Source organism: Pezoporus flaviventris, unplaced genomic scaffold (genome assembly GCF_033815535.1).
Source record: "Pezoporus flaviventris isolate CSIRO_AGI_PZ_B2104156 unplaced genomic scaffold, CSIRO_AGI_Pfla_v1 ptg000016l, whole genome shotgun sequence".
NCBI lineage: Eukaryota > Metazoa > Chordata > Aves > Psittaciformes > Psittacidae > Pezoporus > Pezoporus flaviventris.
In genome coordinates, this window is record NW_026892564.1 from 4,233,007 (window position 1) to 4,260,032 (window position 27,026).

Below are 27,026 nucleotides of genomic sequence, written 5' to 3' on the forward strand. Positions count from 1 at the left end.
TCAAGACAGTATTTTAAAATTCAAGATTTATGACTTCTACTTTTGGTAAGACATCCTGCAATTGTTGTATTTTCCTCCTCCACCTACTCTCATTGTGCAGGGATGAATACATATATAATTAAAAATACCTTGCTGTGCGTTTAAAAAGACAATACCCTGATAATTACACGTAAGGAGCAAACATATATGCTGAATAGGTGCAGGAAATCTGAATGACATGCTTTATTCTAATGTTCACTTCTGTTCTACTCAGAATCCTTCAACATTTCACATTCCTAACAGAGTAAAAAAAATACAGAGAGTTTAAAACCTCATATAAAGCTTGTAAGTTGTACCACCTTCCAACATTGTATCCAATACACCAATTTGTCTGCTACACTGACCTACCAGTAACTAAAATTTGGGTGAGTATGCATACATTTTTCTTCAGTGCCAAGGTGTAGTCTGGCACACAAAGCCCCATAAATCCAAGCATTTTATTTCTTTCTTTCTATCCACATCTGAAAAATGCTGAGCCTCCACAAGCAAGCATGTAATCTCTAAGCAAACTGTAAAGAAAGTGAGTGCCTCTGCGGGGACATTTAACAGCAGACATTTACAGTTCTGCAAGCACCAGTGAAGACACCAGCTGAACAGGAGTTTTTACTCTTTTTTGGTAGGGTATTTCTCATGCTAGTAGGTATGTGGCATCTAACTGGAGTAATAACATGATAATAATGTTTTATTCAAACATAAGTCCTTAGTCCAAACTATATGGTATCTGTAAAGCCCCATCTTTTTCTGGCAATCTTTGAACATATGACACTGTGCCAGGAAAGGTTAAAGGTGTTTTTCTGGAAACATTTCCTAGTCCAAGAAAGTTGTATAACTTATTACATTGTTCTCATCCCAGGATAATCATGCAGAAAGTTCTGAGACATTTTTTTGTTTTGGTTTGGGTTTTTTTGTGTTTTGCTTCATTTTTTTCATCACTGCTTTTTGTTTGTTGATGTGTGCATAGAATTTCTTCTGGCTGTTTGCAAAAAAGAGATATATCCTGCAAGCAGGACCACTGGTTTGTCGATAGGCACTAAATACCAGATTGCAGAAAGCAGTTCTTAAATTTTCAAAGAATCCTAGCTGCACTACCAGACACTGAGTGCTATAAAAATAATGTGACATCTACCTAGGATTATTTAAAAAACAAAATAAATGTAGCATAGTAACATACGTAGCATAGTAAGCTATGTTATTTTGATTCCAGGCAGGAATATCTTACCTTTTGTAATCTATGTTGGAGGTTTGGGGGACAGAATCTTATTGATCGGTTGAAACACTATACAAGGAGTGTTAGTTTTGTATGGAGAGGAAGTGAGTGAAGGACGGGTGGAAGGAGAGGTGTCTTTCCACTTTTAAGCTAAGCAAAGCAGGATTCCTAGGCTGGAAGTCAAAGCATAATTTTGGCTACATTGAAGTGGCTGAAGCGGACTTTCCAGGAGTAGCAGGTTCTGCTGCAGTTCCAGACATTTTGCCAGGCAGAGGTGGATTACCGAGACTTGGCCAGGAAAAACCCAGTCATGTACTCTCACCCAAACTGATACTCTTCCTCATGCTTTTGTGGAATGCAAAGTTTCCAAGAGCCTGGGGCGGGCTACTGACTTCCCAGAATTATTTTGATCTTCATTGAGTCTCTCTAAAGGAAACTTCAGGAAGGAACAAAAGCCTGCATGTTCAGCCCAAAGCTCTATACCCTCGAAGAAGGCACGTCAGCAGCTTTACAGCTAACAAAGCACAGCTAGATCTCGCAAAGGCCTCGTCTGACATCCAAGTGGCAGGTGGCTGAACTACACTTGAAGATCTGCTCTCAGTGCCCCTTAGCCTTGGAATGCCCAGCAGCTGTGAGGAAGGGAAAGCTGCTGAGATGCTGCACTGGACAACCTGCATGCCCAGTGTCAAAATGTTTCAGCAGCTTTTGCTTTGAGAGAGCACTTACTTCCCTATTAGAAAACTGACATTTCTTGCAGGTCAGCACTTTGAAGTCCCATGTGAAACATGAGGTTGACTATGCTTCAGGCATACGCTTCAGCTACCAGCGGTGAACAAACGCCATGCAATAAAACATACTGTTGTCAGAAATTCAAATCCACTAGGGGGAACTCAGTAAGCATACTTCCCTGAAAACTAAGAACACATGCATCTTTCTCATTCCATGGGCACAGAACAAAACTGTGTCCCCTTCAGAGCAGGACCTTCTAAGCCTCACTGCTTCATGCCAGAGACAGTGGGAAATGGGGAGCTGGATAAATCCCTGTAGCTACACAGGCATTATTTCACAGGTTGAAGCCAAGACCCACTTAAGATTTCAGCATCTATATTTCCTTTCAAGTACGCTGGAATTGTCATCATGTTCCAAAAGAAGGTGCAGTTCAGTAAGCCTCCATAACTGAACAGGAATCTAAAGCTTCCTATTTCCTTCAGTTAAAGGTTCTGGCAGCACATGTTGCATATTTTCTTGGTTTTCTTTATATGAAACTCTTCACCCACAGCAATCTTTCTATACGTTCACCCCTGGGCTCCAGATAAAGTCCGTACTGCATCTCTTCCACTATTGCCTAATGAAGATACAAACTGCACTGCACGCTAAAAAGAATTTCTGTTATCACTGGACCCTTTGTGGCTCCCATCTCTGGCACTTGGTCCATGCCCATTTGTAGGAAAATGAGAATACCTGACTATTTCCTTAACTGAGCTAATAAAAATCAACACACTAAAAAGACTATGGAAATCAGATCTGAACTATCATGGTTTTAACTGGTTGAGATGCAAAGACTAAATGCTTAGAAAATAAAGAATACTTGAAATACTTACAAAATTAAGTCCAAGGATGTTTCATGTGCAAAACAGACAAAAAAAATCTGTTAAGATTAATCTACAATTGCACACATTGTCCTTTTGCAACTGTGCTACCCATAAACATCCAGTTGTCCTAACCATATGCATGCATATATAACTAATCCTTATGCTTACCTGTATTTACCTCTCTATGCATATACTCACCTGCAAAAGATCAAAAAATTAATCTGACATATTAATGAGTCTGCACTGAAATTTTATGCACAAATGTGTATAACACTTGCATTGCTTACTGCAGCCGTACTTTAAACAACTTGTGTATGCATGCAAAGATGATAGAAGACATCTCTTCAGGTTTCTTCACCAACCACAGCAACTGCATTATATCAGAAGAGGGCTACAAATTATTTTAGCCTGTCCCATCCTTGAAAATTCCCAGTTCTTGCATATTAGTGAAACTGTGGGCTCTGAAGAGGTATGACATTTATGCTTTTCTGGCACAGGAGACAGATAGCAGGAGAGGAGAAAAGTTGAACTTTAAGGGGTAAAACACCTGTCAATTACTCAATTCTATCTGCAAGCAGACAAAGCCAAAATTCTTCTCTTTGATTGTTTTCCTGTAAGTAAACGCCATTTTGATTATTTTTCAAAAGTTATCCTACTTAAATTTACTGAACCATTACTCTCACAAGAATTTACTTTTAAAATGGCTGACACACCTGAACAGGCTAAATACAACTCATCACACTGATGTGACTCATAATACTTGTTTTAACTAAAATTTCTTCAGAAGAGGCAAAGGGGGCATAGCACCTGGTAACAGACTGGCAGAATTGCCTCCAGTATCCTTCCGTTTACATGAGTCTGATGATTTTAGTTAAACTTGATGGCACCTCTTAGTGTCAATAAAACTAACAATTCTTGCTAGTCACTAAAGAAGAGCTACTTGAATTGTCAAGATGAGAAGCAGCATGACAGAGGCTCAACTGCAGAAACTGAGACTGTACCTGCCCTCCCCCCTCTGCAATTTACAAACTGAATGGAAGTCTGGGAGCTCTTGATAGAATTCTGGCCGATCCATGAGAAAGTACCTTTTCTTACTACTTAGTTCCTTCCATTTTCATATGAATGTTCCTTTGTATCACCCAGAACAATGACCAATTCTTTTGTAAAACAAGGTATGGAGGGAAGACTTAATATGCAAGTTAAAGTTTTGATAAAGGTCAACATACCAGCTATTTTAGCTACAAGTACCCACGTTATTCACAGACAAGATAAAACAACAATTTTTAAGCTGTGGTCAAGAGGTTCCTGGAAGCGATTCACTACAAGCAGCACTTAAAACTTTCCTATGAAGAACAGCTGCACAGCATATTCCTGTTCATGTCTGCAGCTTTAAAATTGTGATTTGAAAAACCCACTTCCCCCCTCCCCTGATATTACCATTCAAACAGTTGTTGTAGTATGTATCATTTGTAATGTTACTAAGAAAAAGTCCTTGCAAGGCCTTCAACCATTTAAGATCCCTCCCACAGAGATAAATATTACATTGTACAGCTGAATTACTGCCCCAGGCAGAAAGTTAAGAAGTTACGGAAAGGAGTGCGTTTAAACAGTAGCATTGCTAAGGAATAACTTCACATCATTAAATAAGACAAAACATAAGAAGAGTAAGAGTAAGATTTAATGATTAATTAAATTATTACTTAACCCAGCTCTTACACTTCTTTTCCTTCTCATATTAAGGAAAAAATGGGGTTTAGGCAACAGGTAGTATATTTGACCAAAAATATATGTACTGCACAAGGATAAAAGCAACATTGAAATTGCAAAGATTTTCATTTCATGTAAGAAATTAAAATGATGCATTAGTGTAAAAGTTAAATGGGAATATTTTAGTCAAAATAAATATTTAATAAAAACCACACACCCGTGACAAAGTATCAAAACAACAGAACTTAGTATTTTGAAAGTACTATCTACATTTCCTTGTGCTTAACGTTGCTAAATTCAGTGGCTTAATTATTATCATACTGCCTTCAGCAATCATTGCTTATATTAGCGTTGTAAAAAGTAATGAGAATAGAAATACTGTTCTGATGACAGAAATAGTAAAGCCTGTTTGCTATAAACAAGGAAGAATTTACTACATCAATGAGTCAATCCACAGCCACTGATACAAAGTCAACAAGGACTACTGCATAGCATACTTGCTACTGTACCAGAATTGCATTTATCAGCATTCAGTGAACTGGGAGAAAAGTGAAAAAAAAACACCCTTTTTTATACATTTTTTAAAAAACAACCAGATGATTGACAGTTGAAGAAAAAACACTTTTCCTTCAAAATTAAAATCATAGTCTAAAGATGTTAAGAGCACCATAAGATTTCTACCAGGTAAAACAGTATAAACCATTATCATTGTAAATAAAGAACAATTAAAAGGTTATCGTATCATTCTGCATTTAGAACACAACTGAAAATTTTAGTGTTTTGTTACATCCTCCTATATACCAGTGGCATTTTGATGACTTTTTGACAAGTTATAGAATCAAATAATGTGAAAGAAAACTTCTTTCATGTACAGCAGAGGTCTAGAAAGATTTAAATTGATGATGTATAAACTGAAATGTATGAAATGTTAATACAAAGAAAATTATACAGGAGAAAGCAGCAGTGTCTGGCTTATCCCATTAATTCTGCATTCAGTTCTTACACCAATACTTTGAAAGTAGCATTCCTGAATATCCCTGACTAGCAATGATTTTTATGAGTGCTATTTTCTCACTGATAGGATTCTGCATTTATGATTATTCTCAATCCTTTCTGCTTCAATTCCCATTCATCTCCCACATTATCTTTAAAAGTTGCATTTTCTCACATAAAGCATTGTAATGCCTTTTTCTGCTTGCTAAGTGATACGCAGTCAAAATTATTTCTATTTTCAAAGCACTGAGAACACTTTCCAGTTGGACCATATATTAAACAATAATTAAAAATAGCATTCTCCCCTTATTCTGTTGTGACATGATAAAGACTATTCACCATTTAATATACGTTCAATTTCTTCTAGTCGTTTCAAAGCAGCAACTCTCTTTTTCTCAATGTCTTTGATTTCTTGTGTAGATCTTCTGGGAATCTCTTTGTCCATATTTTTCTCTGTTAGTTTCCCATTTTTTGAGTGCCCTTTATTGTTATCAATTGTTGTTTGGGCAGCTTTCTGCTCGTTTTTTACTTCTTTCAAATTCTGAAATGACTTTTTTTTTCCTCCTGCAGCTGCAGTCCCACCTGGTGGAAATGATGACTGTTCTGTAGCGCCGAGTGATGCAATTTTACTTCTAACTATGTTTAGGTGACGCTGAATATACTCTTCATGAGGTGCCAGTGTTAGAGTTTCAACCAGACATTTTTCCGCTTTTATTAAGTCTCGCTCTTCGAAGTAAACCACACAAAGATTGTGTTTTCCCTGCACATTGTTGGGATCCAATTCCAAAATTTTTTCAAAACACATTTTTGCTCCAACGATATCCTTCTTTTGGTTCATAAGGATATCTCCTTTCAAAATGAGACCTTTGGTATGATCAGGATAGTACCTTAGTAAGTCTTCCAGGATGGGCAAAGCCATCAGTTCTTTTGCTGTCTGAGAATAAAGCAGTGCCAAATTGAACAAAGCACTTCGGAAGTTTGGCTGTAAACTTATGGCCTTCTTCATCCATGCCTCTGCTTCCATATCTTTTTTGTCATCCATTGCCAGCATACCCAAATTGAAGTACCCATTTGCATCCTGTGGCTCTTCTTTCACATAATGTAGCAGTCTTTGCTTAGCCTCAGGTCTAAGCCGAGCTTCACCTAAGTGACAGAAAACACATTTAATGCTACATTTACTTTGAAGAACTTTTAAACCAGACCTTTAAAATGCTAATTTTTATGCAAATTAAAATGTAACAAACTTTAACACAACTGTAAAAGGGAAAGGGTTTAAAATGCTACTTTTTATCACCGCTGTGTAACAGAAAAAGTAAATTATATCTACCTTCTTTACAGAATGAAACTACTTACAGTCGACTTGTAGCCAAAGTCAGCATCATTATTTTATTATCTGTTGAATTATATTTAGAGGTTTGGTGTAACAGATACAAAAGGTGTCTCTACAAGTTTAAGAGAAGTTATTTTCACGTATGGTTGAGCAAATAGAACTCAGAGAAAAAGTCAGTTCTGACAAACCAGCTCTTACAAAGGCAAACTTGGAATGGAAGATCTCATTTTGTTAAAGACAGATTAAAGGAATTTAAAGACGAAGATCACAGAGGGTGACCTTGGATGTAGCTAGGCTAAAGTATCTTCGAACACAAAAAATCCCACCATAAATCTGTAACTCCCATATTTTAATTTGCATCAGTTAGAAAAACATACAGTAAAATAATCTTATCTGGTAATACCAGGACTAGCCAGACTGGCTTGTAGTCTGCACTATTTTTCTGAATACTCCAGTGAACATATTTAAGGAATTCCAGGCACAGAGTTACTGCTTGATGAGGGGACAGGGAGCTGATTTTAACCACCTTCTTTCACCTCCTGAAACAGTGCCATACCTTCCAATATGAAAAACTGAATACTAGATAGCTAATGATTCTGCTTGTTTGAAGCCCCTTATGCTTCTATAGACAAGAAACAAGGCATTTCTTGTGCTACCTAACTTGCAATGTTAGAAGAAATGGAGAAGAATCCATTTGCATCAGCTTCAATCAACTCCGTATTACCTCTTTTTTAGGGGTAGTTTGCCAGCCCAACAAAATGAAAACAAGTCTTAAGTGTCACTTGCCAAACATTACTCAGAAGAGCCTGAAGTTACTGAAGGCTTACACTCACCCATACAGCTAGAAGCTAAGCATATGAAAAAACCCAAAGCCCAACTCATGAAAATCCAACTTGATTCATCCTAATTAGCAGTATTACAGTGGAACCTATGAAAACGTTCACATTTCCTAGGGCTAGATTTAAAGCCCACAGACATCAGCTATATTTTCTAGTCAATGAAGAATGAAATAAATCAATATAAATGAAAAACTTAAATATTACACATATTAAATATTTTATTTTTTTTTTAGGTTTAAGGCATAGTTCTGAATATGTTTGTGTAACACTATCCTTTATACTATATTGTAAAATAACACCTGTAGTAAAGATGCTGATCAACTAAGATAGATATGAACACTGCACAAATTCCCTCCGCTACCAGTAAATTACAAAGCTATTATAATAAACAATTTCTTCTTTGACAAGGCTACAAACTTCTGCTTTCTAAAAATAAAACAGTTCATAAAAAAAAATGAAAGAGTATGGATCCTACAAATGCAAATATACAATTTTTATATAAGGCGCAACTAACATACCAGATTCCTGCATTAGCAGTGCTGAGTTGAATAACGCCAGTTTGTGTGTAGGGTTGAGTTCTAGTGCTCTGTTGAAATTCTTCAGGGCTTCTGTTGGATCTTTCAGTTCAATGTAAACAATTGCCAAGTTGTACCACAGGTCTGCATTGGTTCTGTCTAGCTCTAGAGCTCTGAGATAAGCTTCCTTAGCTTTCAGAGGTTTGTTCATTTTTAAAAGTAATTCTCCCCTGTCAAGAATGAGATTTAATCTTTATTCATAATAATACAAAAATAACTTTTTTTCAAAAAGCCTGACTTCCTACAGACAGTAAATGTGAGATAACAGTGTTGGGGTTTTTTTTTGATTGTTTTAAACATAAAAAAATGCAGGACCTTCTTTACAAACCATTTGTCCCAGGTTCAACAGTAGCAGCCATTTTTCTCCTTAGTAGCTGGTGCAGTGCTGTGGTTTTCACTTTCAGCCTGGGAACAAGGCTGATAACACTGACGGTTTTAGTTGTTGCTCAGTAATGTTTACTCTGACCAAGGATTTTCTGAGTCTCATGCTCTGCCAAGGAGGAGGGGAAGCCAAGAGAAAGCAGAGACAGGACACCTGACCAAGCTAGCCAAAGAGGTATTCCATACCACAGCACGTCATGCCCAGTTATATAAACTGGGGGCAGTGTCACGGTTTAAACCAAACCAGACAACTCGTTAACTCACTCCCCCCCCCCCCCCTTTTTTCCCCTCCCCCTACTCCCAGAGGGACGAAGAGGTGAATCAAAGAGTGCAACTCCCACAGGTTGAGATAAGAACAGTTTAGTAATTAAGGTATAACACAAACCACTACTGCTACCACCAATAATAATAATGATAAAGGAAACAATAAGGGAAGAGAATATGACACCTCACCACCAGCCAACCGATAACTCACCACCCCAGCCCGACCAAGCTCTGACCGATGCCTCCTCCAACCCCGCAGTCTCCCAGCCCTTCCAGCTAACTCCCAGTTACCTCCTGGGTATGACGTGCTGTGGTATGGAATACCTCTTTGGCTAGCTTGGGTCAGGTGTCCTGTTTCTGCTTCCTCCCGGCTTCCCCTCCTCCCTGGCAGAGCATGAGGCTCACAAAGTCCTTGGCCAAACCAAAACATCCTTGTTATCAGCTCTGTTCCCAAGCCGAAAGTCAAAACACAGCACTGCACCAGCTACCAAGAAGGAGAAAAATGACTGCTACTGCTGAACACAGGACAGGGCAGTTATCTGGAAAGGCTAGCTCGCTGCTCGGGTCGGGCTGGGTATCGGTCGGCAGGTGGTGAGCGGTTGTATTCTCTCCCCTTGTTATTTCCCTTATCGTTATTATTACTCGTGGTAGCAATAGTGGTTTGTGTTATACCTTAGTTACTGGGCTGTTCTTACCTCAGCCCATGGGAATTACATTCTTTCGATTCTCCTCCCCATCCCTCCGGGAGCATGGGGAGGAATGGCGGGTGGGAGGGGGGGGGGGGTGTGAGCGAGCAGCTGCCTGGCTCTGATTTACTGGGTGGGCTTAAACCATGACAACATTCCAAAGCTTTCAGCTCTCAGATCTTTGCATACAACAACTGCATTTCCAGGACAAAAACCAAATGAGTTCCTTATATTGGCTCTGTAATTACACTGCAACAGCTATAGTGCATACATCTTTGCATCTCCCTAAACCCTAGGGAGTTGGGAATCACAACTAAAAAAGCAGTGAACAGAAACCTCAATAGCCACAGCCACATTACTCTTATCTGTTTAGCTGACATTTATGTGCTGTTTACTTGCATTTTCTGGATCACATTTAACACAGAATGACAGAAAAAGCTCCATGATTCAGACTAACCAAAGCTGTTTACTTCAAAATTAAACTAAGGAATTAGAAATTCGGGTTTGAGACTCATAAAGAAATCTAGTGGAGCATCTTGCTACACAATCTTTGAATACACAGCCTATGTGGAAACACACTACTTGAAGCCAGAATTTAAAAGAGCAGAGCTTGTAATAAGTAATTGACTACTGCCCCAAATCTTTATCTTTTCCCTTAGAAACTAACAATTCCAGCAGCTAATTCAACTATAAGAACTAAATTCCTGCATAGCACTGCAAATACATAAATGTTTATTCAAGAATGTATATCTCTAAAATTATAAAATATACCTGCTGATGTAGGCCTGCTTGAAATCTGGCCTCATACTAATTGCTTGTCGATATAATTGATCTGCTTCTTCAAGGCGAGATTCATTTGCTCGAATTAAGTTTGCAAGATTGATATAAACATTCAGATGATTAGGAGCAACTCTTGCTGCATACTTTTTACCTGGAATAATCTGTCAAAAAGAATATATGTACCAAACACAGATGAGTAAAAATATGAAAGACAATCAATATAAATCTCCTCTTCACTCTGCCACACTTGTTTTAGGCTATCGTTGGATACTAGTATACAGGCTTTTACTGATTACAAATAGCAATTCTTCTCCCAGAAAATCATACCAGAATATAATAGAATCATAGAACAGTTAGGATTGGAAAGGACCTTAAGATCATCTAGTTCCAACCACCTCACACTAAACCATGTCACCCAAGGCTCTGTCCAACCTGGCCTTGAACACTGCCAAGGATGGAGCATTCACAACCTCCCTGGACAACCCATTCCAGTGCCTCACCACCCTCACAGTGAAGAACTTCTTCCTTATATCCAATCTAAACTTCTCCTGTGTAAGTTTTAACCTGTTACCCCTTGTCCTACCACTACCCTCCTTTATGAAGAGTCCCTCCCCAGCATCCTTATAGGCCCCCTTCAGACACTGGAAGGCTTCTATGAGGTCTCCACACAGTCTTCCCTTCTCCTGGCTGAACAGCCCCAACTTTCTCAGTCTGTCTTCAGTTAGGGACTGGAGCACTTACATGCTCAATTTCAGAAAAAACACAACAACACAGCAGCATAAAAAGTAACCTAAAATAGTTTTAACAAAGAAGTTCCAAATTAGCATTATTTAGCAATTATAATTGTACAAAACCTACTCTTTTAACAGATAGGTTTTCAAAAACCTTAGGAACTTCGAAGTATACAGCAACACAGAGCTTCAGGAAGAAAAGAAAAAAAAGTATCATGCATATATATATATATATATATATTTATAGGCTAGAAAGAGTTTCCTCCTGTGGTGGCAGATAAAATAAAGTTACTAATTACCTGTGGCATCAGCGATTTAGCAATCATATATGACTCTTCAGCTTCTTTAGTTTTGTTTAAGTTTTTGTAAGTTCTTCCTACATTCATGTGGGCACCAATATCATCTTAATAAAGAAAAGAATGACATTTCAAATAATTCCATGCACTGAGTATCATGAAAACAATACCTATGCCTTCACAATAGAATGAGTTACAGGTATTGCATAAAGACCACCATCACCAGAACAACCAATTCTATATTCTTTTTAATCTTAATTATGAAGCAAATTAATTTAACCATGAACCAAAAATGGATTCTAAAGTTACTTGGGAAACAGCAAAATCTTTCAGGACTTAATTCCATGTATCTATCCCTATTCTCTTGCTATAGTAGAGGCATGTTAATTGAAGGGTTTTTATTAGGCTTCTAAAAGGAAAAAGGAGAGATTGTGTAGTACAACCTAGAACTTCTTTTGCAACAAGACGTAAAATAGAGTAAATATGCACCTTGATGCCATCTAGATTTTTAACTTTTTTATTCACCTCTTTACTTTTAATAAGAAGATTAAATAATTATGTTTCATAAGAAATTACTGTTTAATTCAAAAAGAGTGTCACCTAAATTGTTATTTGGACATAAATAAAACAGTTTTAAATGGAGATTCCTTCCATCTTTTCATAGATGGAAACTTTTCTGGAGGACTTAAGTTTATTTCCAAAAACGACGGATCAATTAACTTAGTGTATGACACTGCTTGATGATCAGCTAGAGAAAAACAAGAGCACTGAGAAGATTTAAAGTAAGCTAAGAACACACCTAAGAGTGTAGAGAAGCTATTCAATGGCAACTAGTCAAAGCTTTTACCTGGCTGCACTTGTGTGGCTTGTATGAAGAACTGCAGTGCTCTTTCAAAGTTCTTTTCATTTTCTAACGCATGCCCCACATTGTTCCATAGTTTTGCATTGTTCTTATTTACCTAAAACCACAAAAAAGATATCAATGAATAAGGTATTAAACTGAAAGTACATAACAACTGATTTTCTTTTAGCTATGCCTTAAAGATGTAAAAATGACAGAACAGGAAATGACAGATTTCATCAAGCTGCTATATGTAAAGAATAAGAAAACACTGCATACAGAATGATTACATTGAATTTGTTGCGCAACATCCATTATAGTTACTTGCCCCTAGAGACACCAAAAGTTTTCAAAATCATTGTAATTGTTACGGGATGTTGTACAAACTATCCTATCATGCCATATGCACATTGAAGAAGTTATTCTATAAAAACTGTTTTTAGATTTTTGTACTGAAACATATCATGCTTTCATCCAGATAATATATTCAATTGATTTAATACAAGAAAAAGCTATCAATCATCTATTTTGTGCACATGAATCCCCATGTGTGCATCACACTGCTTTTAAAGCATACGCAAAAGGAAATAATTAATGTTAATACTGTCTATGTAGAAATAAAAGTGGACAAATAAGCATCATTTCTCTCCATTTTTACCATGCATTACTGCAGCTTTTTGAGAATAACAGCAACAGAAAATTTCCTTTATTCTTTTAAAATGAAATACAGTACCTTTAAAGCCGACATAAACAATGTGTACTCGGACTCCCAATCCCAGTTTCTGTGCAGTGTTTTTAAGGCATGAGTGAACAGTACAGCAGCCAGACAAACCCAAGATATTTTTCTTAGCACACTATTAAATGAAACAAACAAAGGTTTAGTGTTTTAAATAAACACTATAATATCCTCCAAATAATCCCCTGGTCTCATAAGAACATCCTTGTTGACATTTGTTCACATGAGTGCCAAATGGTTTCTTAGACATTACTCTTTGTTTACTAAGAATTTGAAAAGGAATATAACATAATAAACTCATATTGGTAAAAGCTCTACTGGGAACGCTTGTTAGGAATACAGTTATCTTATATGAAATTGAGAGATGAGTTAAACCATCCATAGGTAACATTACTTTACCTTTTATTTGATAATTTCTTCCATCCATGTGCTACTAAAATGCAGAATCCCATGCTAGGAACATACAACACTCGTTCTGCTACCACAAATCCAACAGGAAAAAAGAGGTTTGATGCAGGAATGAAAGGCAGCACTATTAAGCAGAGTGCCTAGAAAAAAAAATGCAAATGAATTAGTAATCAAGATTAGGCAGTGACAAACTGTACCCAAGAAACCAATTATGAAGCAATTAAAAAAAATCCCAGAAAAAGACATTAATACCTGTTTTACACTGATGTCAAGTTTTAACCTGCAAATTACACTCTTCCTTACTTAGGGCCTAGCTATATGAAAAGAGCAGCTGTATGACAAAGCACTAGGATCAAAAGATCAGATCCAAAACTATGTTTTAATAGGAGTTCCACATACAAAAACAATACAGTCTGAACCTTGGACATTATCTTTTATAACAAATTTGTACCAGCTCATATGACGTACAAAGCAGTCATTTTTTTAATATGATAAAGTCCATTTTTAGTTTCTGTAAAAAAATGTGAATAAATAACAGCAATCTGAATCATCACTGAATAAACATCTGTTTAGACAGTGCAGTGAGGCCATCCTGAAATACTTGAAATGACAATGAACCTGAGAATCGGGTAACTGCAGCTTTTAGGTTGGCGACAGATACCATAACAAAAAGTGTATTAAAAGAGGAAAATCCATCTGCTGCAAAGGAATTGGACATGATCACTTGCCTTAAGGCCTGGGTGACTGTTACACAGCAGCTTTACAATCTCTGGTACCAGAAAAGACTTTAATTATTTCAAAATATCTGGCCTTCAAGTTACAAAAACCATAACCCCTAGAGGAATTAAACGTTTCTTTGAAGAAAGAAAGAATAATTTTCTACAAATTTTAAATACAACTGGCTATCACCTTATGTCTAGATTTAAGTGCAACTGTAATTGCTTTTTCTCTGCTAATACAGTTAACACATCCAGTCTGAAAGTCAATCTAGGATTTCTATCTAAAAAATGCAACACTGATTTAAGATTTCAGTTAAGGTTTTAGCTCATATTTCAAAGGGCAAAAAACACGGGCATGGATCATCAACACAGCTCAGCTGATCCACTGCAATTCATTAAGTTACAACTTTTGCATCTCCCACTAAAGCGTATGTCCTCTAAGACTGTATTGGGGGAGAACTGTGGAATGCCCACTGGCACCAGAAAGCAGAAAAAAGAATCTCTTCCATCTTGTCCCTTGAGCAGCACAACACTAAATCCATATCCATATCAAGAAATACAGAAAGACATGTTCAGTCGTATTTGCAACATCCCTCCTCTTTTGCATCTTGGATCCCTCTCTTTCGCATCTTTTTCCACAAAGTCCAAATAAACATCTTTAATTCTGCAGCAGGGTCTAAAGTTGTTTGTACCTTTTCTGATCTCACAAACAAAAGTAACATGAGACTTTTCCTTTAGCTCAGGCTCCGGCATGACAACTCAGGATCTTACTCAGCTAATGGAAGAGCTAGAGATATTTAACACCAGAAGCTCTTTACAAAGTCCTTTACTACTCCTTTAGAGTGATGTTAATTGCAAAATATCAAACAGTGCAGTCAATCACGGTACCAACTGTGATAAAGCCACCATTATACTAATACCATGTGGCATCCATATGGATAGCATACCGAATTCCTATCTGCCAGGGTAGTAATATGTTTTGACCAGCACAGATTCAGGCTTTTTTTGGCAGAACTAAGAACGAAGGTGGAATTACTATTTTTTTTTAAACTAGTAATATAACACAGTTATTTGAGGCTTTGCCATAATCTGTGTAAATTGGCATGACTAAATAATGATTCACTTTCTCCACTTTACAGATGATATTATGATTTCTCTAGGAAGTGAGACAGAGAAACCACCAAAGAAATTGTTCTCTCCCTCTCTCTCGCCAGACTATGCAGTCTACGCCAGTACATTAACAGCTTACTGTAAGTCAAATGGGCTTTGGCTTACAGTGTTGGTCCATGCTATAACACAAAAAATTATTTGTTACATACTAAATATTGCATTCTCATTTCACAAAAAAATTAGCTTCTGGGCACTTAGATATTATGGCTGAAAAGAATCAGTATCATACAGAAGGTTATATAAGCAACACAGGTATATAGTAAAGAAAACTTTCATTAAACAAGGATTATACTGTGTTAAGTGACACTGAAGATTTCGCACTGGAGTGAATCATCTCAGACCTTTCCTATAAAAAAAAACCTTGGCGCAATAAAAGCAAAGTATAAAACAAACACAAAACAACTGACAACAATACACGCTGGCAATGACATTAACCCTTGCCTCTTCTGTCCTTTACTGGCTATGAAGTAAACAGAAATGTAGGGAAGCAGCCTTAAAGTTCAACAGCTGTCCCACAAAAAAAAGTGAATGACTTCCCATACACATTTGCACTGACAGTGACCCGGAGGGAAACTGTTTCAGCTTTTGTAAGAAGGGAAATTAAACTACTCCCTTACATTTTTAAAGTGCTGTAAAACTATAACTTTTTATTATATCAATAAGGAATCTAAGTTGCTTTCCTTCATACACGGTTTCCAAATTTGAGACAAGAGGCTTCATCAGCAATACTACGGATCATTTTCACAGATTTTCTAGTGAAACAAATTGGCTTGCTCCAGTGACAAGACCAGAAAAAACGTATCAGTCAAGAGTTACAGTGTTAGCTTTCTCTGAGGTGAATCAAAGTTTGTCGGCTGATCCTTAGTCTTCAATTTTGCATAGATATTCTCACCCATCTCAAACTTTTTTGGCTGAGTTACATATTTAAAAATAAATTACTTCTAAAGCAGACTAAGATCTATGCATGCAGGTTTGTTGTATACATAACTATACCACTGATTTAATACAAACCAGGATATCAGATAATCATTAATCTTGTGAAAATTTGCAATGGAAGCATTAAAAAGATGACTGGCTTTGGATGAAAAAAAATACTAGCTCATTTGCTCCTTTCCATTTCCTCCAAAATAGTCTTTCCTGTTAATCCATTTCAGTTTTAAGGTCATATGATACTGAAAAACAGGAACCAATCTTACAGGTTAACAAAACTAGTTTCTTCTTAGAGTATGGAAAAGGCTACAGAAGAGCGCCTTTGTTATAAGAAAGGCAACAAAACAGGAAAACTTATATTCCTAAATGCCAAAATATGTCCTTTCCTTTTACACTATGAGAAAGAAAATCAAGTCACTTGCTAAATATGCAATATGAGTACTGACATTTAAATAAGGTAGACAGTTTGCAGGATGGAAATGCATTCTGATCCTTAAAACATATTTCAATTCTATTAAAAAAAAACATTTGCTAGTTGAGTTCTGAATACCTAAGAAAGGCTGCAATACAGTTTGAAAATACTTAACAAGGGGCATCCTTCTGCCCAGAAGGAGATGCATGTAGTATCTCTGTCAGAGCAGATTAGACATGTGACCAAACAACCTAAGCCATTTACAGCCTTTTAAAAAAAAAAAAAAAAAAGGACAAAACCAGTGCATCAGTCATACCATCAATACAGTCTTGGAGGAATCCCCAGGATATCGTAGACTGAAGACAAGCAAAGATCCCAGAAAGCAAAAGAATGTAAGGGTGGCAACATTTCTAACATCTAACAAAGACTCCACGAGAGGAATAGTTCCCATTGTCCAGTCACAGCATAATTCTGAGGGGTTGAGAAGAAGCCAAGCATTTACAGGGAGGAGGTAGTTGAAAGTCAGCTGTCTTGCCGGTGATGGACTAACAGCAGCTGGGTTATCAAACCTGAAGCAAAAGAAAAAAGATAAAGCTTTTAATGAAAGAAAAGGTATGGTCTTGATACACTGTGCTCAGAAACCAACAAATTTTAGATACGTAACTAGAGCTACCACTCACAGACATGTACAATATCCTAATCTTCCTGTATTTATCAGATGTGTAACTTGGGAACCATGCATGATGATTCATCTCAGCATGGGACAGAACCTCCTCCCAGTTTAAGAAACTAGTTTGGGATGTAACCAATGTAAGTCTGAAGAAACAGACTAATTTACACCTAAAGTTGGGTTCAGAGGTCCTTGTTCATGTTTTTTTTAGTTTGCATAATTTTCCAGGGAAAATATTAGATTTTTGCGTTTCTATATTGCTCACACACTTTTAAGACAAATTAAGGTTCATAGCCCACACAAAATACTTTAGTAATAAGGTATTTAGTTTCTCAACTACTAAGACAAACTAACAACTGTAGAGGTTTTAAAAATGAACATCTGCTCAGATACCTCAAGACTGTGGACGTGCTTGTCAACAGGTACTGAAATATACCATTTATCAATTAAAAAAAAAAGTAATATTTCACAATCATTGCTTACCAATATTAACATAAGTTAATAAACACTTAAGCTGATGAAATTCTGGCCATTTCACTCACACCTCATTAAATCACAAGTTATTTATCAGTGTCTGTGAATAAGAGACACTTTACTATTACCTTGTAAACACCGGAAGCTGAGATTGGATAACCTGGACTCTGACAACTACAAGCAGCAGTGTACTGAACATTAGGACTATGAGCTTCAATAGTGTTTGGAGCATAGAGAAAGGAATACTGCCCTTCCCTCGAAGAATCTGTACAGCTGTGTCCAACAACACTGGCAAGGTGTACTGCAAAGGAAAAAGGCTTATAATCAGATAGTAATCTCTTAGATAAATATGAGCTACCTAGCATTTTCTTTTTTTTTCTTGGTTTTCTCTAAATGCCTGATCCTAATAGTTACTTAACTCAGCTTCTTAGAGATTTCATGACAAACCCCAAAGAGAAGTCCACCATTCTAATGAAAGTAACTCTACTCAAGTATTCTTGCTAACACTATCACAGCTGAACTATGCATTGACAGATTGAAAAAAAAATACCACCTTCAGAGACTCCAAGAAATCAAGTATGACTGTGAAACAAATTTTGAAGAATAAAAATCACTTAGTGTTATCAGCCCCTCTGAAAACTTGCCCTACAAACGAAATTCCTTAAGAATGGTAGAAATTCTATGCACTTCCTAATTAGACCTAGATTTCTATTTTATGTCTCTATTGCAGTAAACCATCTCTCCCTGCTTCATAAACATTATGAACATGCACAGTTCCCCATTACATAACAATTTCTTCCCTGTACCTCTTTCCCTATTTATTTATGTCTTGTGCTGGGGACAATTTATTGCTTTACATACACTGGTTGGCTGACCTACAGATACTGACAGGTTTTTGACAACTGGTCAAATTCTTAGCTCATGGTATACCTGTACCCTCAGAAGAAGCCTCAGTTTGGATTTAATCTTTGCTACTCAGTTGACTTACAAAAACTTGTTAAACTTTCAAGAAACTGAGGATCAGATCAAAAGGTACCAAAAGAAAAGAAGAGTGGATTGATGCATATGGACACATACTGATGATTTCATTAGAAATGCAGTTTGAAAAAAAATATACTTATTATTAGACTTCCAAAGGCAGTAGTTACAAACACATGTATTTCTGTAAGCACATAAAAATATGATTTAGGTATTTTGACTAAGACAGACAACATTTCAGCTTTTACTAGGGCAGTTTTTTGCAAAAATTCCTTCAAGTAATTAAGGAACAGTAATACTACAAAAATTTCTTAGAATATGCAATCATATATTTTTAAATTGCACACTGGTTGACTATTAAAAAGCCAAGAATTATTTAATTGCAGGAACACCTTGTTTCTCTAAACAAAAGTTACTATTCACTCAAAGACATATCAATGCTTAAGATGAAACCATTCAGATTAGAAATGAAATTTAAATGTATTCTTAAGAACAAATTTCGTAAGAATATTACTGATTAAAATAAGACTACTCCAAAATGCCTGGTTACTCATTAGAATGTGATGAAATGGCATTTGCATATAATATGCTATTTTTTACTACAGGAATTAAAACCAAGTAGGTCCCCATCTTTATGTACCTCAGACTTGATAAATCACATAGTAGTCTTTGCAAACCTCAGTCAACTAAAACCTTTGGTTTCTATTAAGAGATATCAAATCTTCATTGAGTATATTTGGTAAGCATGTAAAAGACAACTTAGAAGTAAGTCACTGTGCTCCCTCACCATGAACTATGTATGTTAAACATCAACTAAGAAAAAAAAAATCTAAAATATGTAACAAAACTATAGAGTTAGCCTGAACTGACAAATACCAGCGCTGAAATATGACTCTTCAGCATACTTAATATCTCATTACAGAATTCCTGAGAAGAAATCCAATTTATTTTTCAACAGCTTACCCCTTGAGCAATAAATACTTCATAGACACAGCATATCCCAACCACCGTTATTCCTTGTTCCTTACACAGTGTTGCAACAGCTACTAGAAACACAGTTACTCCAATTGGAGTCCACACTGCAAATAAAGAAGACATTGAAAATGTTCCATGTTACAAAAAGCCCAGACATTTAATAAAGTAAATTAAGCTAAAAAGCAAAGACTTTGGTTCTTCACATTTGAACATGCTATTTCTGTAAACTTATTCAATATGACATTGGTTATTAAAGGGAAGATTACCAGGTTTTCTCTCAAGAAAGTAATATACATGCATCAATTTTAAAACTGCCTCCTGTAAATTGAAAGGACTAAATGAAAGGCGAAAGACTAGGAAAACAAAAAAAATCCAATCTTTCCTAATTCACCAGAGGACTTTTTCAAATGTAATGTTTTATAGGCAGTCATGAATTTTTACAAAATCATTTTGACCTTGGACAAGAGGCAAGTCTCATACATCTCCACATACTTGTGAGGCATTTCAGCATATTTCAACTCACCTGTATTAACAGGAGTACAAGAGCCCCTACACTAGGTGTAAAACAACTGAAGAAGTGCTTAAGTCTTACAGGAGGAAAAAAAAAGGGGGGGGCAATTTATAATGAAAACTACTATTACATGGGGATCTTTGGGCTGAAGATTTTTTTGTACACACTTGCAGAATAACCAATACACCCATATTACCATTTTAAGAGCTCTCTTATCAGTGATACAGAAATGAAGTTACATATATATTTGTCAATCATTTACCTATGGTATTATCTGGCCCTTTAGATTTTGTATATGACAAAAACGCAGCTAGAAAAAAGATAGATGACAAAAGCTCTGCTCTGCCCACAACTCCAGTAACCTGAAAAAGAAAAAAAAACCAAGATTATTATTATTATAACTATTCTACTACTAGTGTGCGACTGGTACACTATCAGGATACGCATTAACAGGATCTGTAAACCAAGCAATAAAGGCAATGAAGAGTAAGGCTGCTTTCAGATCAATCAGTACTGAATTCATGAACAGGATGACACAGGTGACTAGTGGCCACCTATGGCTGATTTGCCCCTAAGTATCACCATTAACGAGACAACTGAGAAATGCTGTACTTTCTCTTATATTTAGTAGCACCAGACACAAACAGCATTCGAATTTGGGCATGATAACAACCTCTTTCTTTGTAATACTTGGAAGAAACTAGGTTTCGTGAATAGGAGATTTAAGTGGAGCCTGACAAGGATGGATGGATGTATATATCCTGCTGACAATGGCATACAGAAACTATAATTGTTACTTTTGTTCATACCTTTTCCGACTGACCTAACAGATTTAAATCTGAAAGATGCATTCCTTTTACTGCTGCTATGGTAACTCTTAGGTGAGCAGACAACAGTTATGACTAAATTGATGGCAAACTGTGCAATGGAGTTAAGGAATGAGTCGGGCTTTCTTAGGCTTTATTAAAGGTCTCACAGTTTTCAAAATGGTAATTGGGTTGGCAATATTAATGACATATAGAGGAGTGGATTTTATGAAAATTTGGAGAAGCATTAAAATCCACAGGGCAGAAGGTTATTATGGAATTCCCAAGGAAATACAGATTAATTTCCATTTCAGGAGCTGTTTTCCCAAAATGCCAAGGTGCAATCAACAGACAGAGATCAAAGACAGGCCACTGTGTGAATGGTTACTGTAGTTACCACTGTGCTGACCACAAAACCATTTAGAACTGTCTTCTTCATTTGTCCTATTCTGCAGTGTTTCTGACTGCACTCATTTTTTTTACAAGTAAGATGGCTGAAAAATGGCATGCTATCCCGAAGTAGACCGTCGTATTTATCTACAGAAATCTCTTACCTCATCATTTAATGATGATGAGGCTGAAAACTCACTTTCAGCCATCTGGACCCAACTGTAAGTTTTTATTGCTAGCTACATTCTTGGTCAAGCACAACTGATCCAGCACAGCATAAAAAAGAGAAAGCAACTCAATATCCAAAGTCACAGTGTAAAGAAAAGTATTCAAATCTGAATGTGAAATCATGCTCTGGTGCTTCCATTGGGAGTAGCATACATTTACCAAAGGACTCAATGAACAATGCACATACAAAGCCTGTTTCATAACTGACAGGGCAGCAGAGTTTGTGTTAACATTTTGGTTAGTATACAAGTTTTGTTTCCAAAATGTCTTAAGCTGTTTTGACAATTTCTGTCTGCACCTCAAAATATAGGAGAACTTTGTAGATCAACTGAAAGAGATCATTAGGAATGTAAGTGTGTTGGTGTGCCTCCAGTCTCTTCCCAATATAGAAAGATTCTATTTCTGGATACAAAGGTGATGCATGAGTGAAAATTCCAGCATTCACAAGGTTAGTTGACATCCTGTAGCTGTAAAGGTGATCAACATGCCTCTGGCCAAAACAATAGCAAAGTAGCTAGAAAGACTGAACTGGAATTCTAAAGACAAGGATAAATGAAACTACGATGCTGTTATTCGACACATTTCCTCAAAGATTCTTCCTCAGAAAATGATGTATTACCACTGGAAGGAACCAGCTTCTCTCTGAAGTCAAGCAGAAAATTATTTGTCTTTCTCCTGCTTTGCTAACTTATCCAGGAAAAAAAACATTTATCATAAGACAGGTAATATGGATTGCATCTGCTGTTTCAAGCTCTTGTGCAGGGGATTAATAAATAGGAAACTTATTTGAAGGAATTCAAATCAGATACATTTCTACTATAAAAGATACACATACCACATAATAGAAAAAACTGGGAACGAGACCTGCTTTGGAGTTTTCACTAAAACCTGAATAAGTTAGTTGGCAGTCAAGTCTCCAGTTCATTATGACCTCTTCTTTTCCATGTATGGAAACTTCTGGTGATTTTGCCTTTATACAGACAAACAACTCTCAACTAAGAATTCTTTCTTTGTTGGATGTTAGGCAGAATTCTCAATGCAAACACTTGAAAGGATAAAATGCACTATTTCTCAAAACCAGAAAGCTTAAATTGAAAATGGCAAGAGGAAAAGAATGAACCCCCCTAAACGATCCTTCACCTAAGTATAAAAGCAGGAGAACTCAATTGCAATTGCACTTCAATCTCAGTTTCTTAAGTACATCAACTTCTAGCAATCTTAAAGCGCCCTCATGTGGTTAGTATAACGAATTACATGCTTATTACCAAATTGCTTCCTAACTGTACTTTTGTAACTTTGTAACCTTATCTCACACAATTTAATGACACGATGTTTTGTAGGACACTTTTTGCTAACTCTGTTGCAAAGTACTAAATGTGACTGTGTTACTGTTATCTCATAGGGAATCTGACCAGGCTAAGAAATCACCATATTTGAAATGGAAGTGATAAAATTACACAGGATAATCCAAACCATGAACCATTACTGTAAGTCAGTAGCAACTTGATAATGCTCTTATAAACATACTACCACATTTACTACAAGAGGCAAAGCCAAACTTTTAAATTTAAAGCATGTTTTTTCAAAGAAACAGAAAACCAAATGAAATTAACAAATTATTTTTTAACCCACATTTTACCCAAGATTTTATGGGGGTTTGTGCTTTCAAGCACAAAAGCAAGCAAAAAATTTTAGGTGTTTAACTTCTGCATTTTTAAATATGCACCTAACTTCTTATAGCAAGGACATGTTAGTAGCTCAAATAGCAGCCAATTATAAACTCCATGAACTTATTTCCTATAAAGACTTTCTCAAAATTCACAGATGCAGGCTACTGAATTGCTAATAGCAGGGATTTGTGTCTCTAGAGAACAAGAAAGAGTTGCAAACTCTTTACCCTAACAAATCAGAACAAAAAAAATAAAAACCCAACATAAGGTAACAGCAAACCCCCCTCATTTTCTCAAATGACATCCCACACAACTCAAAAAAAAGCAACCCAAAACAAAAACCATCTCAACAAAAAAAAAAAAAAAAAAGAAAAAAGGATAACATCTCCAAAGAAGCAAAAGGTTTTCTGAAAATCAGCTAATACTACAAGAAATAAAAAAGAAACTAAGAAAAGGTTTTGCAACACCTGTGGACTGGAATCTATGAAAGCCAATCTAAGTGGTGCAGAAGTAACAGCAGAGAATTCCACAGATCTGCTTTATCAGTGTTTCTGAAGAAAACAAATCTAATGAATGGTGATCACAAGACTCCATTTATTCCACAACCTTGCAGGCCTGGTTGAACATTAAGATACATTATCAGACAGCTTGTATAAATTATGCTTTTCATAGCAGTGAAAAAAAAAATCATTCAGGATCAAAAAAAAGGTAACTATGAGAGGTGAGACATGTATTCCTCATTCTTATACCACATATGTTGAAAAAATTGAAGGTTCAAATAGAATGGTCCTAAGGTGGATGTAGCATAGCAACAACAATCCTAGGAAAAGGTCTGCTGAGATTGATATATTGACATAAAAGATAGTGAACAGAACTGACTTGGTAATTAGCTAGAGGCAAGTGCTTAGCACTTCTGGAAATGAATGAAGTGGTATTCATAGCATTTGCAAAATATGGTACTGGATGAATCACCACAGAACACAAATATCCATGTAAGCTACAGTAGCCATCGTCATAAAAAGCAATGTTCATAGCGGAGACCTAAGTTATTTAATAACTAAATTCATGTTTCTTTAATGATTTTTAGTAGCTGAATGCAATATCAAACAACGCATTTGTCACCTTTGCCACTCATTGAAAAGGGCAGAGTTAAGCACAAGTAAAATCACACACTTTTTGGAGTTATAATTTATGAACAGACAAAAAAACCCATGAAATTTAAGGTTAATTAATACAGCTTGAACAAATTAAGCACATCACAGCTATACCTACCGCTTCAGTATGTATCGGGTGCACTGCAAAGAGCAAGGATGCAACTATGCTGCTCTTGTTATCCAGAAAAAGCTTACAGACCTTGAGGAAGACCACACAAACCACCACATGAAAGACCAGATTTAGGAAGTGGTAAGAAACTGCATTCAACTCGCTGAACAAGTAGTTTAAACGAAACGTAAGAACTGTAAGGGGACGGTAAGATTTATGACTTCTCTCCTAAAAGAAAATAAATAAATCAATCAGTCACCACCAACTCCCACACAGTGAAGCAAATTGCATATACAGAAAGACAAAAACACGGATAGGAAAAAGTATTTTAAAAGCCATGAATGATCAAATTAATCCAAGTTCATTGAGTTAAAATTACCCTTTCTTGGTTTTTCAGTGCAAAATCAGTACTGAGATGGCCTTCTCTCCCTCCACGTGTTTAGGGTTTTTTTTGGAGTAAAAATACTACTTGAAATTTTGCTGGGAGAAGTTTAGGAGCCCACTTACTCTCAATGACTGCAGGACTAGATGGCATCTGAAAAAGTCTGGAAGCTTTCATTAGAAGGTTGTATGAAAATTATGAATTAAAAGTCTATTTGTAGAGTGGGCAATTACTATCTCAAAAAGAACTAACCCTGTATGTTATGAACATAAGAAAAGAGATTACAAGGTGGAATGCATAGGCAAAAATGACCTATGACTATCAGCTTATTTTTGTTCATTTGCAATGGCACCATGTGTAGCCTTCTAAACTATATGTACTTTAGCCACTGCCACTTAACAATGTTTATAAACAACTTTAACACCAATACAGCTTTTCAAATAAAAACATAGCCACCCTAAATAGGCTACAAACCAAGCCCTATGAATTCACATAAACATACTTCCTCAAAAAAAATTAATAATTCAATAACCCATTCTCTAACTTACAGCTTTCCTGTTTAAGAGTGTTATCTTTAATTCCATACTGCAATTAGAAATAAATACCCTCCTTGTATGTCAATGTCTAGCTATTGCAGGAGAAAAAGTGAAAATGGTCAGGGTTGTCCAATTTCAATACTGAAATTAGATAACACACAGCATCTTGAATCATGACGTATTACTTAAATTTTCTTACAAGTTCTTTTATTGAACAGAGGGAAAGAATATAAGTGACATCTGTTCCTGATCTTGTAGTACAAAACACTAACATCACCACATTCCATCAGAAACAAACTATTCTGTTAAAACCATGCTAGGAAAAAGTGTAAATACTCTTTGCAAGGCTTTTTTTCTTTTCCTAAATGCCTCTAAGTGTTTCACAAACCATTTACCTCAGACATTGGAGTGCCCCAGAAGTCATTCTGAAACAGATTTTTTAGTGGAGTAGAAGGATGCAAATCTTTATTGTCCAAAATTGCTGAAACATCATCAAAAACAAAGCCACAAAAGAGACTATTCCAGTAGCAGGCTGTCACCACACCAACTATTAGTGCTGCTTCCTTCAGGCTCACATCAGCCATCTTCTCTAAGAGTTTTCATGGACAAAAGCTGAAATACATGGAGAGCAACTTGACTAATGTTACTGATAAACTAAACTTGACAAAGTCAAAAAGATATACAATATTTTAGAAATTAACGATACTACATATCTAAAAATCAGTAAAATAGAAAGCTTTCCGCTAGTCTTTTCCATCTTACACAATTTATTGTCTAAAAGACGTACTCTCATTAAATAAGTCTCACCCCTAAAAAGCCCTCACAAGCTGGATGCGCTGCTACATTTCATGGTTTACTAAGAAAAGAAGACTGATGATAAACTGAGATGTAGTTTTTAGCAGACAGCAGTTCAAATGAATGCTGAAAACTAGAGAATTATGAAAATTAAGTTCCCTAGAGCCCTGAGTAGTTTAACATACTGACACAGAATACTACATCATCAAAAAGGAAGGAAGAGTATTAATTATTCATGTCGTTTAGGTTTAAAAGTATTTCATAAAATATTTCAAAAGCAGTTAAAAAAAAAACAAACAAATTTCAAACATTCTGAAGAACAAACAGGAACCTTTAAGAACTTCATAAATATAGGTGTTCAAGAACAGGTAAAGAAGGACGTAAGTAATAATAAAAAGTTAAACTTACCATTGAAGCTCACACTTTCATCATTTGCATTCTTCACAGAAGTTCATGAAAAAGTCATTTTTTTCTCAACTTTGCCAACTGTTCTGATGTCATTAAATGCTCATAAGAGTCCCGTCTAAAGAAACAGCAAGCAAAAAAGACACTACAAATTAACTTTTATCTTATTTTCTCTCATCTTGCATAAACTTCCTAAGCTCTAGAAATTATTAAACAGCAGTTTTAGGTTTATTTAAATAATCACCTAATCAAAAGGTGAAATTACCATGCATTAGGTTCGTTGAAAACACTGTTCTGCCTTGGAAGA

At 36.2% G+C, this 27,026-nt stretch overlaps 1 protein-coding gene across 1 annotated transcript; it reads right to left on the reverse strand.

Annotated features, from left to right (window-relative positions):
* Nucleotides 1-4,498: 4,498 nt before the first annotated feature.
* TMTC3 (transmembrane O-mannosyltransferase targeting cadherins 3) lies at nucleotides 4,499-26,837 on the reverse strand. Its single transcript, XM_061454638.1, has 14 exons — nucleotides 26,723-26,837; nucleotides 25,915-26,131; nucleotides 24,611-24,829; nucleotides 20,507-20,606; nucleotides 19,722-19,837; nucleotides 17,909-18,081; nucleotides 16,953-17,205; nucleotides 13,397-13,545; nucleotides 12,995-13,115; nucleotides 12,268-12,379; nucleotides 11,424-11,527; nucleotides 10,385-10,554; nucleotides 8,226-8,452; nucleotides 4,499-6,681 (listed from the first exon to the last, which is right to left on the reverse strand). Exons 2-14 carry the CDS (start codon nucleotides 26,101-26,103, stop codon nucleotides 5,870-5,872), a joined length of 2,745 nt encoding a protein of 914 aa, XP_061310622.1. The 5' UTR covers nucleotides 26,104-26,131; nucleotides 26,723-26,837; the 3' UTR covers nucleotides 4,499-5,869.
* Nucleotides 26,838-27,026: the final 189 nt, after the last annotated feature.

What these genes read in the sequence shown, in the direction of transcription:
- TMTC3 (XM_061454638.1), bottom strand. Translation starts at nt 26,103, where the DNA reads ATGGCTGATGTGAGCCTGAAGGAAGCAGCACTAATAGTTGGTGTGGTG. An exon ending in GGGGCACTCCAATGTCTGAG is followed by an intron (nt 24,830 to 25,914) that starts GTAAATGGTTTG and finishes ATTTTCTTTTAG; the next exon opens with GAGAGAAGTCATAAATCTTA. An exon ending in CCTCCAAGACTGTATTGATG is followed by an intron (nt 13,546 to 16,952) that starts GTATGACTGATG and finishes TTTTTTTTCTAG; the next exon opens with GCACTCTGCTTAATAGTGCT.